This window comes from Pocillopora verrucosa, chromosome 2, assembly GCF_036669915.1.
Source record: "Pocillopora verrucosa isolate sample1 chromosome 2, ASM3666991v2, whole genome shotgun sequence".
NCBI lineage: Eukaryota > Metazoa > Cnidaria > Anthozoa > Scleractinia > Pocilloporidae > Pocillopora > Pocillopora verrucosa.
The window spans coordinates 13,227,402-13,244,314 of record NC_089313.1 but is presented as its reverse complement, the minus strand read 5'-3'; the positions used below and the strand labels follow the sequence as shown (position 1 = coordinate 13,244,314).

At 38.6% G+C, this 16,913-nt stretch overlaps 1 protein-coding gene and 1 long non-coding RNA gene across 7 annotated transcripts in view; one reads left to right on the top strand and one right to left on the bottom strand.

The window, feature by feature from the left end:
* The window catches only part of LOC131768919 (uncharacterized), a 21,876-nt gene extending 11,763 nt beyond the window's left edge, over positions 1–10,113 (top strand). Inside the window, exon 3 of the long non-coding RNA XR_009339018.2 lies at positions 9,585–10,113. This is a non-coding gene — a long non-coding RNA (uncharacterized lncRNA). The remainder of the gene's footprint in view (positions 1–9,584) is intronic.
* Positions 1–16,913, bottom strand: part of LOC131768918 (A-kinase anchor protein 1, mitochondrial) — a 23,455-nt gene extending 6,542 nt beyond the window's left edge. Inside the window, exons 1-5 of one of the 6 annotated variants that reach the window (XM_066162185.1) lie at positions 16,584–16,913; positions 13,530–13,615; positions 11,221–11,333; positions 8,497–8,633; positions 1,523–2,680 (exon numbers count right to left, since the gene is read on the bottom strand). In XM_066162185.1, the coding sequence (XP_066018282.1) occupies positions 1,523–2,680; positions 8,497–8,549 (1,211 nt within the window). In that variant the 5' untranslated portion in view covers positions 8,550–8,633; positions 11,221–11,333; positions 13,530–13,615; positions 16,584–16,913. Of the gene's footprint in view, positions 1–1,522; positions 2,681–3,168; positions 3,267–6,624; positions 6,725–8,496; positions 8,634–9,392; positions 9,456–11,220; positions 11,334–13,529; positions 13,616–14,746; positions 14,772–16,583 lie in introns of those variants that run through there. The other 5 variants (XM_066162186.1, XM_059084621.2, XM_066162187.1 and 2 more) reach the window with 5 other exon arrangements.

Below are 16,913 nucleotides of genomic sequence, written 5' to 3'. Positions count from 1 at the left end.
AAAGTATATTATTCTACACTTTATGTGACCAAATCTGTCTAGCATTCATCGATTTTGACAGCCATTCAAACCCGTACAAACTTTGCAGATTAGTTAAGGAAACATTTCTTTTACACTCCCTACTTAATGTTGCATGGCCTTCAACGTCCACGATCGGAAACATTATTCTCCCAATATAGTTTTATAAGTATCCAAGCAGGCTATTGCTGAGAATTTGATGTTAATCGAATAATTAACTTCATTCTCATTAGCAATTTGCCAGACAATATGTCAACATCCTACGAAGAATTTACCTGCTGATCATACACGAAATTTCAATTTCATTGGTCGTGGAAGCACTGAATTGTCTTTCGCAAATATCCTCATGTTTAAATTAAATATAGGGTCTCCGTGCAGTTTACACGTAGGCGATTACCAAAAAAATTAAAGTGTACACAGCACGCACAGTTAATTCTTGAAAAAAAATCGTAATTATCCGCCGGCTTTGCCAAACGATGTCATCGAAGAAGACCTGTTGTTTTAAATAGTATGAAGTGGGAGTCATCAACCAGAGGTATCTAAACCACCTGTCATACATCACAAGTGGATCAAAGACCAGAGAAAAAACGTAAACGAAACCATATCTAAGGCTATATTTCCTGTTGAAATGCGTTCCTGTTTAATTACAACGAAACAGCTAACAGAGAAACGATTTGAAAGGAAGCGAATCGTTATGGAAGAAGCACAACTTCGAGATGTTGTTCCGGCAAACACGGAATTTTTTTAAATTAATCACCATAAATGAAAGCCAGCATATCGTAACCTTGAGACTGATGAACTCTGAGTTAAATAAAAATATATCTCCTTTAAAACTCGTGACCATAGAGCAAGGGGGTGTGTGTTTTAAGAACGCGCGCACATAAGAATGACTTATTCAGGACCAAATTGTGGAAGGCGTGGGAAATTTTGCCCTAACTATCTTTCTTTTCGAGGAACACCGCCAAAGAAAAAATTAAATTTAAACTTTCTATGGACACGGAAGTATTTACACCCTTCAAGTATGCCAAAAACAGGGGAAAAACTTAGAAAATGGAATCGCTAGTCTTAATGAAGTCGATGTTCAAACAGCATGGAAATGAGTAGGAGCCGTTTATGTGAACGTGGCAGGAGAGCCATATTTACTTTTTCCTTCCAGGCCTACACGTTTCAAATACACGGTGCCTAAAAAGGGTTAGCTAAGCTTTGTAAAGAAAGTTTTCAATATCGATGTCTGAGTTTTATTCGGCTTAATTTTATCGGACTGAATTGACAAGACATGGAATGTTAAGTAAGCCCTTTACGCGAAATACTCGTGTCTCAACTGTATAATCATCAAGTGGAGAGTAGTTTTCTTCGCGTTTTCCGAAGAGAAATGTAAAACTAATTTCTGTAAAATACTAAGGTTTCAGTTTAGCGAAAGTTTGAACCAAAACAAATGACTAAGCATTAAAAAGTGACTGGCAGAGGTCACATATGCATCTTTGTAACACAATCGCTTGCTCACCTTAATTGTCGGAGACTCGACGCAGCAATCCTTCCATATCCTCCATAATCCAAATATTTAACCTCTACTTCGTCAGGATTACCAGTTGGCCCAAGAACTTGTGCCCTGTACCAGCCATTATAGGTGTATGCCGGCGCCGCACAGCACGAGCCCACCACAATTGGTTGTGGAAGAGGAAGAATCAATGGCGCTGTCCCTTGTCCGTAGCATTGCAACATGTTCTGGTGAAGGTCTTGAAGCTGCCTTTGCATGAAGTCGTTATGCAACTGCACGAAAAAGTGACCAGCATCCGCTACGCTCGTCACCACCACATCGAAGTTAGCAACGCTCGGAAGCATAGCTTGAACGAAAGGTAAGGCCTGTACGGGCATGGCAGCGGTCACCATGGGCTGAACGTGTACAGCGTTTGCTGTACCGTTTACAGCAGAGTTGAGCCTTGTCAGGGGTACACAGGGAAACTTTTCGTGAATAGAATCTAGCGCACTTTGAATCTGTGTGGCGTTTCCTGTAACTGAGATGATTCGATGCGTTGAAACTTCGCCTGGCGACTGAGGAATCAATCGAATTTTCGCTCCAGATTTCTCGGAGATCACTCGAACGTTTTTGCCTTTCCGTCCTATCAATCTTCCGCACAAAATCTGGGGGAATTCAATCTCCCACACGTCTTTGTTGCTGTTGTCTGAGCTTTTTCGGGATCTTGCATTCTCTTCGCCGAGAGGTGGAGTGCCATTATTGAAACCTTCAGTGAAACTCAAAAGAGTGCCACTATCGACACTTCCCTCGCTAGCTGATTCTTCTCCGCCCGAAGATTCTTTGAGTTCCGAACTCGTCGACGGCTTCGTTTCTACCCCGTAATCTTGTTGTGTGCTTTCTGTTGTGCTTGGCTGTTTTTCCAGCCGGAAATGGTGCAAGTCTGAAGCTTCCGTGTCTACATTGAACTCACTAACTTCGCTGTTCTCGCTCGAGGCATCTTTGTGTTTGCCTGGGATGATTTTCTCCTTTCCCTCACTGTTTACATCTGGTTTTTCTTCAAGCTGCTCAAGTTCTTCCGCCTCCTTGTTCTTCTTTTTCAGCCATAAAAAACTTACGATGATAGTGATGGCAGCCGGTAGGACAAGAGATACAAACAGTTTGGTAGAAAAGTGCATATCGGCCAACCTAAGGACGAAGCATTGAAATAAACTAAGCAAAAACACAAAACGAAACGAACGGATGGGAACAGTTGACCGCTAAATTTCGTTAGCTGAAACCCCCTTACGAACACATAAGACCCGATTTCAGAAGCATTACAATCTTTTTCAATTTTTTTTCCAAAGTTTGAAAGCTTAACGATCTTTTGGATGGCAAAGAAGATGTGTTCTGTTTTTAAGGGACTTAAAAATTTGCATTGGGCGTTCGGTTACCAGTAATTTATCAACCTAGGTCTAGCAAGTAAAGTTGTTACACCAGTAAAGTGTTTCACCAAATACTGGAATCTAAACAAGGAAACGACTCTTCGTGTTTCTAGCCTGGTTTTGGCCAAGATTCACCCAGTGGTCTTCATATCTCACAGCCCGCGAAATACTTCGACACAGCATATGAAACCCAGGTCTGGCGACATTATGTAAAGTTCGGTGAATGCACGGGCAATGCGTGATATAAATTACCTTGACACGTTTTTGTCGAAAAGAACTTGTGTAAGCGTAGCCACAGGAACTCCTTAGGTCATTCAAATACGATGTACGTCAATACTTTCAGGAATTATTGCTGCAATATCGTTTCCGCAACAAGAAAATATCCTCGGTTTCGATAGAAAGTCCGCTTCTGTGACATGCGCACTAAACCTTGATTTTGCTCTTAGCTAGACACTGGTAGATCCCTTAAGATGGGGTTAAAACAGAGTTGGAGTCGTCTCTAGTGCAATCCACACTACTTGTTGGATTGAACCTGGCTGTAACTCTAAAATCTTTCAAGGGCACTGCCTAGGTGCTAGACTATTCGACTTAAACGAAATGTCGGCTCAAATCTCTCGTAAGAACTGCTGAGTGTTCTATGTGGTTTATAGGGCCCACACTTGAAGGAGGAATAAGAGTAATGAGATCAACAACGACTGCAAATGTCTAGTACAATAAATCACGCAGCTAAGTGGTCACCACTTACACCGGGGAAACGCCGACACTAGCTCTCTCTCTCCCAAGAGATTTTGGAGACATTTTAGATTCACGCGCGGGTACAACTACTTGCGCGATTTTTGACTGCAAGTTCTGTGCAAAATGCCAAAGTAATGAACTACTATAAGCTTTCTTTGTGTGTTTTGGCGACATTGTTCACGAGTTCGTTTTTGCCGTAGGTGGCTTAACTCCGTCCTAATTGCAAAATAATAAAATTGCTAGTGTTTAGATTAATCATTTCGCCACCACACTTTTCCGCGTCGCTTATTTTCTTGTCTTTTTTCTTCAAAAAAAACTTTAACTATATAATTAAAAAACTGGCACATAAGCCACTATCTTCAGTTGTTGTGTTTCTTCAATCAGCGCTCAAAGCCCGAGGAAATGGCAGCCGTAAAAGCAGTCCGATCTGAAGAGAGCTGCATGAGTTTTGAGTTTATTTTTTTTTTTCTTACAGTCAATGCTTAGGCCAAACAAGGACGTTAGTTAAAAAGCGTTCGCTCATCAAAATTAGCGACGAGACTGATGAAGCTCGAATTGAAACTGCATATCTACTTCTCAAGAAGATTTAATTCAGAGGTCATGTAGCTAATGAGAAAAGCGGCAAGCATATCGCGAAAAATGGTCGAAAATAACACAACTCGACAACTTGCGTTTACCTGATAGACAAAACACGCAGAAAGCATTTTATTTCATAACCAGAATGGTGATGAGACAAACACACCACCCAACCAAATTATTACAGAAGAAAATATCTTTTCGGACGAGAATTTGTTCATTACCGTGTAGTGTTGTTGTGCACTTTCGTGTTCTTAACTGCTTGCCTGTACTGCAATGCAATTTGACTTTTAACTGATGACTATGTGTCGTGCATTTTCATTGTACCTCATACGCCTCGCATTTCGTTCTTGCCCAGCGGGCACTTCACGAAGAGTGGCCATTTTCTGCACGCGTTTATTCCGGTTCCGTGGCCACGACTGACGCCTATCAGTTAAGCCTCTTCCTTGACAAAACGTCGAGGGACTACAGAGTGCGCTCTAAAAGATAGACTTGTTTCTTTCATTTCAGATGTGTAACTGTTCCGCCGATAGGATAATCGGGAGAATAACAACTTTGTATGCGCAAAGCTAAAACGGGGCATGCTATTTTGATCTGAGCAGGTGGATTTATGTGGCGAGCTTAAGGGCTGGTTAATTTGAGTTAATTTGGCTGGTTTTAGCTCAATAGAAACCGACCTGGCCATCTCAATTTTGCAACGTCTTTTTACGAAAATAAACATTTTGTTGAGTGAAAATTTCAAAATGTAAGCCTCTCACCGCTGCACTATCATGTAACGTCGAGTTGCAATCTCCGTATAACTAAAACCAGCTTTAAACTTGTTCACCAAGAATATGCTTAATAACTAAAATATGTCACCTACATATGAACACCGGTGCATCGGAAGTAACGTTTCGCAGGCTACAAATCTTAACTTGATCGTTAACAAGAGTAGATTAACACGGGGGAGACACTCACGCACACCTACCACAAATGTAGGAGTATCAACTGCAAAGATTTTTTTTTGAACCCAACATCGTGTAGACTCGAAACCTTTTCTCGTCTTTCTTCTTCTCGATCAGATGCATTCGGGAGAAAAATACGATGACTTCAAGCCTTCCCTAACACTCAATTAAGTGGCATACACCGATAATCTTAGCGTGAAACAAATTAGGGGTAATTTTACTTCCAAGTAAAGGGTGCACACCTTGTTGTTGACTATGTAGATATTGCTGCTCCAAAGAATATGTTTTTTTTATCGTTCTGTCTAAAATTGAAATAAATTTAGATCGTGTAGGTCTTTTGAGGTTTCTTCACATTTTAGAAACGAAGTGTAGAAATGGGTACGTTCTACGGCAGAGGAAAAATGCCCTAGCTATCATTCCTCTTTAGGAAATTTGATTCCGAAATTGGAGGCATTTGCAAAAATTTCCTTCAAAATATTGTAAACTGGTCAACGCTGTCTGGCCGAAGTTCCTCGCAAAGAGTTGTTAACTAACTCAAAATACCCTCCCAGGCGGAGGGTCAATAAAAACTACTATACTGGTTCAGTTCAAGAAGAGAACCAAACTGGGGTTAAATTTTTTAAGAGACATGCCTCGCATTCTCACTTTGTGTTGTTCCGTCTTGGTGGGGTGTTAGTCCATCCTGGGATTTTCCCCTTAACCGGTTGCCATGACACACAATTTACCAATGCCAATTAGACTTGTAGATCAAAGAGTTCGTGAGGTGGTAACGTATCTTACCCAAATTACACGTTACCATGAGAAATTTTCTTAGGCTTCAAAATCTCGATCTATTGACCTTTATGCACCCAATTAAGCTACGCTTTTACCACAAGCAATTAACGCTACTTTCAAAAGCCCGTTTACTTATACAATGCCGGCTATAAAGTGATTCTAAAACACAAAAACGCCGGTGCTATAAAGAATCTTGCCGTTGCAAAGTTAAGGCAACTTGAACTACCGACCCACGATTGGAAGGTTGAAACAAACCGATATGTAAGCACAGTAACCTGAGGCAGAAATTGCTGTTAGTAATTTTGTGGAATAGAAAATGAATTTCGTAAATCGTTCGTACACTTTCTTCGAATGTTCGATGATTCTCACAGTATCGCATGTTGACAATAAAGCGACATTTTCTGTATACCTGGATTTGCGTAGATGAGTCTTTAACAGAACATCTTCCGCGACATCCGTTGCAAAAATTAAGGCAACTTGAACTACCGACTCACGAATGGAAGGTTGACAAAAAACCGATATGTAAGCACAATTACTAGTGGCAGAAATTGTTGTTAGTAATTTTGTAGAATGGAAAATGAACTTCGTAAATCGCCCGTACACTTTCTTCCTCGCCGTTACTTGTTCGATAATTCTCACAGTATCGCATGTTGACAATAAAGCTACATTTTCTATATACCTGGATTTACGTAGATGAGTCTTTAACAGAACATCTTCCTCGACATCCATCGAAACGGCGCTCGCATTCCGGTGAATTCATTCCCTAACATGACCCGCTAGCGATACTATACTGGAACAAAACCGTCAAAAAATGAAATTCCCGTGACTGTTCCTATTTTGCACTGAGGGTAATTAAAACAGGAAGAAAAGAAAGACGGGAAGTCTCTAAAGAGAAAGTGAGGGACTTTGTCGGCATTGAGAGCAGAAACTTTCCCTTACAGTAACTGACCTTGTAAAAAATTCTCTAGGAATAGACAAATTTCTATGAGATACGAGTTTTGTGTAGTGATTTACCAAATATGCCACATCTACACTGTTCTTGACATCCCCAAAACTATCCATCATTCGCTATGCCTTGACGACTCCGGTGAGTGGAACGCCAACTTCCTTAGCTATCACTGAGACATCCCGTTTATTTAGTCTACTTCCCACAGCAAATTAACTCGTCAAAATAATCGCGTTCATTTTTAACCTGATTTCTTACGTTGAGGAAAGAACGCTCTTTCGGCTAAAGTTTAGTTGACATTTTTTCCTGCTTTCGCTTTTAATAACCATAGCTTTCAATTACCAAACGTATAGGATATGGCGGAGAAGGAAAATACTTGTAGTTGGAGTTTGCCTAAAACTTCCTCCTCAATGGTTTCGATGAATTTCTATTTCAACGAAATGTGACATTGATACATCTAAAAATGAAAGAACTAAAACTAGGTCGAGTTGAAATATCAGATTTTTTTAAAACAAGCGTTCCAATTTCATCAGTCGTTACCATGGGAAAACCATGCCTAATTTCTTTGGTTCATCTTCAGGAAACCACTGAATCTCTGTTATTATTTCGATCAAGTTGGTTCAAAGCCGTAATGACGTAACGTAACAGACTGAGAAAATGTTTTCACCTTAAATTCCACGTGACAAACAGAAACCTTAGTACCCACGCCTTTCATAATAAGACACAATGGAGACATGTTCCGTTGTTAGCAACGCTATAAGCCGTGAGAACATGACGAGTGCAACACGAAGATATAGTGCAGAAAATAAACTACTGCCCACGCCTGAATTAACTTGACGCTGTTGAGTCACATTCTGGTGATAGCAACTCTTCTCATCATCGATCACACGCTATTTCCCACACGAACTACGCTTTTGCCAAATAAGGAAAAAGTTCCGTAGAAAAACGTTTCTGCGGTGTGCAGAAGGTGGTTAAAAAAACATAATTCTAGTTCCACCTTTCACTTTCAAGGATCAGTAACAGAATTCAGCGCATTAGAAAAACGGAAGATGAAATTATTACTGTACGATGAGAAATTGTATCACGACTTTTACGCTATCCTTATAGGGAAGTAACTTAAAGTAACAAAAGACTTTGAAAAACAACAGAGAACAAAAAAAACCCCTCTGTAACAACAACAGAAGTATGAAAAATGATTTTGAGAAGGATTTTCCGGCGTCTGCTCGGGAAAACAACCTGACACATTGCGAGTGGCGGTCTGGAAAACATGCCAGAAAAAAAAAACTTGCGTTTAAAGCTTGCGAGTTTTGACAGGCCGAAACGGTGTAAAAACACGGCCCTTCGCAAAGAGAAAAATATCATTTTTGCATGTTTTTTTTTTTCATGATTATCATATGCGTGGTAAACAGAACTCACTGGAATTGCCTTGCCTTTTAAGCTGAAATGGTTTAGCGCCTAACTCATATCTAGGAAACATGGGTTGGAGCTACTTCCGCTGATGTCTCAATTCTTTTCGTAAGCTTTGCTTTATGCATTTTGCTTTCATAACAGTTTCCTTGTAACTTATTATCCACAAGCCAAATGTGATAAATTAAAATAACTTACTTGCGATCACATTTCCATTTATGCATTTTTCTCTCGTAATCTTTGGCATTCATTATCTTCCACGTCAATTGTCTGCTTCGCTTCGAGAATTATCGAGGTCTGCTCTCAAACTTTATCACGCCACTTTACCTTCACCTCTTTAAAAATAGGAAACGAGCCAAAATACTTAAATGGTGCTTGTTTGCGGACCTTATCAATCTTCTCCGCTTTTTATTGCACTTTTCCGGTTTGATTTGTCAAGCTTTATCAAGCGTTTACTGTATGAGACTTTTTTACCGTACAAAAAACACTGTTACAGGTCCGTATAAATTCCACTCAAACTACTGCGGTCGGCTTCAGCAGGTGAATTCCTCTTAAACTTTGATCGAAGCGAGGACGCGTTTCGTTGGTTTATTCTTGCCTTTAGCGCCTAAAATAAGGCAAATTACAGTTCTTTCAATAACCCTGTAAGCCCTTGTAGGCTCTAATCGACACGCGTCTGAAACACGAAAACTACGCGGACGCATTGCGATGATTCATTCTTGCGATTAGCACCGTTACTACTACCGCTTAAATGTTCTTTAAATAACTCTGTAAAACCTTGTAGGCTCTGGTGGACACACGTCTGAAACGCGACGACTTACAAATTTATGAGGATGTATTGCGTTGAGCGCTGGTTCATTCCTACGAGCAGCGCTATAGCAACTGGCGCTTAAATGTTCTTTAAATAACCCTGTTAGACCATGTGGACTCTGAAACTGGACGGTTAATAAATTTACAGCCGAGACATAACAACTATAACGAAACTTGGTTTAACTAAGCTTACTTTGTCGAATTGAATGATCGCCTTCCCCTGACTGCGAAGATGTATCGAGCTAACTAATCACTATAAGGATATCTCCCGCTAAGTTAATTACCAGTTGCACAGCGATACAAATTATTTCCATTCGCAAATCTTAGTACAAGTGGTCTGATGGCTGCCCTCTTCCTATCTTCCTAGAAAATCTCGTTTTTTTAGTCTCGACACTCACAGGGTCATCGTTTAAAATAGCTCTACTTAAGTTCTTTGTTTGTTTGTTTTTTTTTCTCTTTTTGTTGCCGTTTTTCAGACGTGAAGTAAAGCTGATGAAGAACGACCAAGAAGGTATCGCTGTGCATGTGAGAACTGCCACTGACAATGGAATTTGCACTTAACAATCGTTACGTGTTATTGCAATGTGTACGCGATTCCTTGAATGTATTTTCAACTGAATTTACCATTCTTATGAGTTATCGTCAACATAATTATTGCTACCTTTATATCTTATTTAATTTGCTCTATTACTTGAAGTGGGAAACTCTGAATGACTTATCAAATTATCATTAACTTTGTTTTTGTATTCATCTTGTAAGATGCAAGCGGAAATGTTCATAGGCATTATTCCTCTGAATGATAGCAGTCACGTGAAATTTCTTTTTCCGATCTGTGCAAAGTATCATGAAAAAGACCGATTCCATAGAAACTCCAAAATCTCCTTGAAAATTATTTTTAATAAAGGACGAAGGATTTTGACACGAAGTCGAAATCCGCTAGCCATGTATATTTTATTGGTTCATTTGCATCCTGACTGACACATGTGCCAAGAAAGAATAGCTGAATAAAATTGCTACTCCATCGGATTGTCAAGTACTCATTCACAAATTGTGTTTATACGGATATGAATACCTTCATTGCCATATAATGTCTTCGATTGGTGACAGATATTAAGATTCTTGCTAAGCATTTGTGTTTAGATGTGTCCACTTTTTGAATGACCGAGTTTTCGTGCCGGAAGTTAATGTCTATCAAACTATTTCAATATATGCAGCAACTACTGAAAAATTACTTCAGCACTTGAGATTGCTCCCAAACTGAGCGCAGAAAACGCCAGCGTAGTTCCACAAGCACAAGTAAGCGAATGTGTGGAAAATATACGGATATGACGAGAACTAAAAGAAAAGACCATATGGCTGCGAGTATTAGGACTGTCATAAAAAACATTATTTGCTTCCGCTATTTCGTTCGTTAGGCGGAAAGTAAAATTATCGTCTAATCTCTCAAAACTTCCCTCACTTAATTAACTTTACCTCAAAAACGTGTAAAGAAAGTCCTTCTTTAACAAAACCAATGCAGATGCAATTAAACAGTCGGATGATGCCCCGACTTCTATAAACACTTTGAGAATTCTCTCAGTTTTAAAAAGGCTTTGACGGGTGCCATGGTTTGCAGCTGGAATGATTCGAAACAAGGAAGCTGAGTCATAAGTTCCTCCTTGATATGAATTCTTGTTTATAGACTTTCCTGCTACACGCGCGATCAATTTGCCAAGGGTATTATAAACGCATTAGATAGACATGTAAACTATTCCAAGAGGGAAAGTTTTAGTTGTATCTTAACGGTAGCACGCTGTTTTTAAGTTTTTATTACGGTGTCGATTAAAAGGAAGACCTAAAAATAACTTACACACAGAAAAACTCCCAAGACAAAGAAACACCGCTGAAAAAGTCGATTCGCGAAATTTCAAGAATACATTAAAAATTCCACAGTGTCGAAAAAAATCTCTCAATTCATCTTAACCCAGACTTCACCCACCGACCTATTATTGTTATTCCAAGCTGTTTAAGGCCCATTTAATCCGTCTTAAACGCTATGCTACAGCGATTTTATTCCTTATATAGATATAAAGACATCTCAAGACATGTCGTATAAGATTTACTGAAACCTACCTCACACTTCGGCTTATTCCGGCGTCAAGGTCCCCAAACGCAGTGCTGTAACATGCGTTGTGTAATCACTCGTCACAATAGCGGAACTGAACCATCTTCTGTTCGTAAATAGTCTATAAATAGATCACATTTCCGTCAGTATCACACAACATGCATGTTTAGCGTGAATAACTACACATTAAAACCACCAAATAAATGGGGCGTATATTTTTTTTTCCATAACGCGAAGAGTGAGTTTATTTCGCGCAGAGTACTCGCGTGATATACTCGGTTACTTAACACTCCGCGCGCACACATGAGGTTTTGCAACAGCTTCAAGTGCTTCCTCTGTAGACAACTTCGCCGAAATTAATTTAATTTGAAGATGAGCAAGTTTATATGGTCTGTAATCCACGAAACTGCTAACGCTGAACTAATAACTTTCGGAATAGTATCGTTTGCAAAATACGTTTGTTTGTTAATACTTTTCTTTAAGCAATACGCGCGCAACCTAAAAATTTAGCCGTGTGGACAACTAATGAAAACGTAGTTTTAAAAAAAACCTTTTACCGGGTATTAAGTCTAGCCAAAAACAGAATGTTTGCCTGTTAATATCAGATTTAAATCGTGACACTGCATAATGGTAATTAACTCGAAATAGTGATTTGAAGAAATTTTTCGTCAGAAACCTGAAAGTAGGTGATTCCAAGAAAACCATCCATGGCATTCTAAATTGGCACTTTGACGCACTTTCCTATCTGTTTTACTGCACGATGTTGCAATAAAACCACTTTCTCAGAAATTGTTTGAGGAAGTCCTTAGGAAAGTATGAACTGCGCTGGCATTTACAGTATGGATGACTTAAACAAGAAAATCTAATAGCCAATTTACAGTAATAGAAACTAAAAACTTTGATTCTTGACCTTTCCTTGTTTGGCCGTAAACCAAGAGAAACTCGTACCAGCCAATTTACTGAAAAGAGAAGTTAAACCATCTCTGCTTTTTCTTTCTCATTTCGACATCTGAGTTACTTTCTCTTTACTCAACTGTTCTGCATCAGAGTTTTGGTCGGCAAACACAATATTTAATTCAAAAAGAGCTTTTACAGATCTTGGTGGTTCAAAGTGCAGTGCAGAAAAAATCCAAAAACGTTTTCAGTCCATTAAATAGAAGAGAGAGTGGCGCGCATCAGAAGGTCAAACCCAGGCAAAGGTCATTGTCTTGTGTTCCTGGTCATTTTACAAAACCCTACTTTGCTTCCGTGATCTAACTGTAACTTCTCTGCACTGTCTCTACCACATTTTAAACAATTTTAGTTCTGAAAATTTCGCGTTTAATTCTAACAATATCTTCTTTATTAATGATTTCCATTTTTTCCTCCCCGATTTTCTCCTTGTTGGGCGGTGAAGTTCCATTTTGGTTCCAAGTGATATTAAAAGGGTCAACTCCCAGAATGCCTCTCCCTACCCCAGGAGTTTAAGCTAGATGGTTGTTTCCAAGTTGATTAAAGGTTTGGTTTGTTGACTTTATGGGAGGGAGGGGAAGTGGAAGAGAAAAAATAGGAGAGAGCCCTGACAAAAACTCATAGCAGGAAAAAAATCTCACTGACTGATGATATCAATGGTTTGTGAATCAAAACTTCAACACTGCTGTGGGAAGGGGTCAGTGCTCACATAATTGCAACATCTATGCTCTAAATGGAATTACATTTTGGTTAATTCTTGTTGCAGTTTTCTTAATTCCTTCCAGTTTGTTGCCAGGAAAGTGCAATGTGTAGAGAATTAATTCAATGTGGGGCTCTGCATTTATTATGCAAGGAAATCCATCCCAGCACAAAATGTGATTCAAGTCTAAATTCTCAAAGTCCCCTCCCTCTCCCAAACAGCAACAGTTTTGCTTTTCATCTAACATGCTCCCTCTCCTTGTACTTGACTTGGAGAGGTACAGGTGGTGTGATGCATTACTGCACGTCCCAGCAAGAGCCACAGCTAGGAAGAAGACACAGTTCTCGTTCTTGTAATATTTTGAAAAGGCCAGTTAGGCAGACAAAAACTCAATGAAAGTCACCAAATCTATGTACACGTAGTAAACATGTTTGCTTAACTCACTGACTCCTAAGAGTGACTAGCATCTAATTTCTCCTTACAATATCACCCCTGAAACACACATTTCACTCATGAGAAAACAGGAGATGATCACCAACTAAAGAAGCTCTTGATTATTAAACAAATTCTCCTTGTCAGCACCATATGAAATGTAAGGAGAACAGTATGGAGAATATACATTCTGATGGTAGAATGTAAAGGGTGAAATATCAAAAGAAATTGTACCTTCAGATTGTAACAGGTTTCCTCCTCTCTCAAATATCTTTAATCCAGCACAATTTCCACTGTGTATTGGAGACTTAAATCTTTTTCTGGAAAATTAATGAAGAAACATTTATTTTTGTTAACATATGATATTTACTCCCTGTTTACCTTACTTAAAGGGGTAAAAGTCATATTGCAGGGCAGAATTAAACTTAAAAAAAAAAATTAAGGTAACATACAGAAAATTCTGTTGCAGAAACAGAATACAAACAATAATCACAACTTTCATTAGTAAATGATTGAGATAGTACACACTCTCTCATTGGTTGATAGTTGTGTTTGGGTGAGTGTATTGTGACATTTTAGCATCAGGAGTATTTTTGAGAAGTACTTTTCAAAAGCAAAAGACAACTGTTTCCTCCCTTCTCATAGCCTCTTCTGAACACTCAGGGGGAGGGAAGGAGGCTTGACTCCAGACCCTTAAACTGCATCTTGGTTTCGACTGCATCTTGGATTTTAAAGCTGTCTTTTGCCCACCCATCCCTCCATCCCTCCCTCCCTCCCTCCCTCTCCCCTCCTAGACACTGTAAATTTTCTCTCACTTAAATGTATATTTGTCTTATTTATAGGGAGTATTTTAAACTTAAAATATGCTTTTTTTATTTATTGAGCAAAACTATCACAACTTAAGTTTAAAAGAAAAACTTAATGAGGTACTGTATTTCTAAAATATCAAGCTAGCATTATAGGCAAAATTTCATCTATGTATATGGCAAAAATCATCAGTAATGATCTGTAAGGTAAAAATTTCCATTGTTTTAGATAACACATTCCTAGAGGTGGGTGTAGAGAGATGTCACATGGGGTTATTCCAATAATACCATTTAAGTTAAACAGTAAAGACGAGTGGGAGGATGCTAAAAATTTAAATTTTATCAGCCATTCTCTGGTAAATTTAAATTGTTTGCAGCTTGCATTCTTTGTTTCTAGTATTTCTTAACTCTACTTGCATAACATTCCAAGTCTCTTCTTTTGAAATCTCTGCTGAAGATTATCACAGGAAAGTATTACTACACTTCGATAACCAACACCTCGTAATTATATTTTTAGGGCTGTAATGCCATTTCAAGTAAGATAGAAAGTTTGTCGAGCGAAATCTCTCTTGTAAACCTGGATCAGCTGGAATAGTATATTTATAAGTTAGCAATTGTGGTTTTTATGGCTTACAATGTACAAACCTAGTAAACATGGCAACTCCTCCTCCTCAAAACCAGTCGTGATCTATACACTATTTGCATCTCTTTTCACATACATCAATGCTAGTTAGCTATTCTGCTAGACAAGATGAGTGACTGAGAGTGTGGAGTTGAAGGTATGTCTATTTATGATTTTTTTCTTAGCTCAGGAAGTGACCTAGCCTAAGGGTTTTTTCACATAACAAACAAACTGAAGGTGCTCCAAACATATTGTGTCAAGTAAATTATTAACAATTTGAACCTACTGTTGCAAGCCATAGCATCTGCACCAGAAAATTAATATTTTCAGCCTTTGCTTTTCTAATCATGCGTATGGCAGATAGACTCAGACAACACATGTATTAAGGGTGATAGACAGCCGATGGGTTTAACCAATACAGTGACAGGAGAGTGCCATATGTTCAATTGTTTGCTGAGATCTGTATGTCACCAGAGCAGGGTGACATCTAAACATAAGACACTGGCTGACTATCCTAATGGTTCCAGTAAATATTGGTCGACTACATTTATATGTTCACACTGTTAACATGTCTCTATAGTGATACTCCCCTTTGTGAGTAAGGTATGTTATGTTTTGTTTTGTCTTTCATTCTGCTGAATACAGGAAGATGCTGTCTGGCTTTAGTCACCTCTCATTATCATAAGAAAAGCCTCAAGAAATTACAATTTCCTGCTTTGTGTGCCCAATATCTTCCTGTCCAGCTATCATTTATCAATGCCAACCAATAAAAATGCTGTGTGCATCATATTACATGAAACTGTTTTTGGAAGTTGGTATATAATTAGCTTTAACAGGTTTAGACATTAATTTCACTGTGTATTAAGTCATACTGTCTACATTATTGCCAGGAGAAGGTTAAAATGCTATTTTAATCTCTCATACCCAGCTTTTCGAGATCATTTTGAATGAAATAGTCTCCTGAAGGGTAACAAATATCGAAAGACTCGCTATTCTTATCACAAGTACTGTACGTATGTACTAACTTCACAATGAATTTTATAATCAGCAATAACCACAGGATTTGTCCAACACTCATCACTGATGGTATTAAGAAATAAAAAAATAACTTTACTCTCGTGGAAACTGAGTTATTCGCTGTAACTTATTCAGAAAAACTATCTAAAAAGGTGTTCAGTACGTGCATCAGTTCTTCAATAACACCATACAACTTCCTCAATATCCTAGCAGACCCACTCCAAAAATTTTAATAAGTCCTTTATCAAATATTTTTATTTCATGATATTGACAAAATGTCGAGCATGTGATTGTATTTAAAAAGGAAACAGAGTTTAGCTGTTAGTTTCAAACGAACTGACTGCAAAAAATATTACGAAGGAGACTTCCTGACTGTTAATTTCCATGTCTGCTTAGTCTTAACTTACAATCAGCTGATTTCTTAAAAAGTTCTTTATAGAAAGAACTTTAACCTCGTGAAAGCTCGTTAATATTCCAAAGAGTATTACGAAATGTTTTGAAATTATTTATAGTCTACAGGAAGTCGTAAATCCCAACTATATGCAAAGTCTTTGAAGCCAAGATTTAGACATTTTACCGGAATTCCGCTGGACTGTTATTATTTGGCACTATTGTAGAGTACATTGCAATATCCCATTGGAAATCTCTCTGACATTTAAAAGTTTTTTTTTCGGCTTGAAACAAATTTTTGGTGCGCTTTTTCCAAGAAATTTTAATCAATGTAAATAAAAGCACGCTGTTCTGAAGTGAGTCCGTGGCATTTCGAGCTCTTACGATCGAAGTGCGACTAACTTGCATTCTTTTGGTGAACTACAAACTACACACATCGATCTTTGCACTTACTTGAAAATTCCTCACTGTTTCTCTCCCCAAATGGCCACCCTAATCCTTCTACCGTCGTTTAAAAGACCACAACAATCCTTTAAATCAGTTATCAATGAGAATATTTCGCATGGATAATCTAAGTTTGAATTTGCCGGGACTACTCGATGAACAAGGAGCTGTCACACCATCGAGTACCACAACACGATATGTCTCTCTTTCTCGCGAGTGAAAATTGTCGGAATTCCTCCCATCAAGGCATCGATCTCGCAATAAAGAACATCCTCTCCCGAAACCTACAACGCCTTCTAGTAAAACTCTGTCAATTTCATTCATGAGTACTGCAGATTT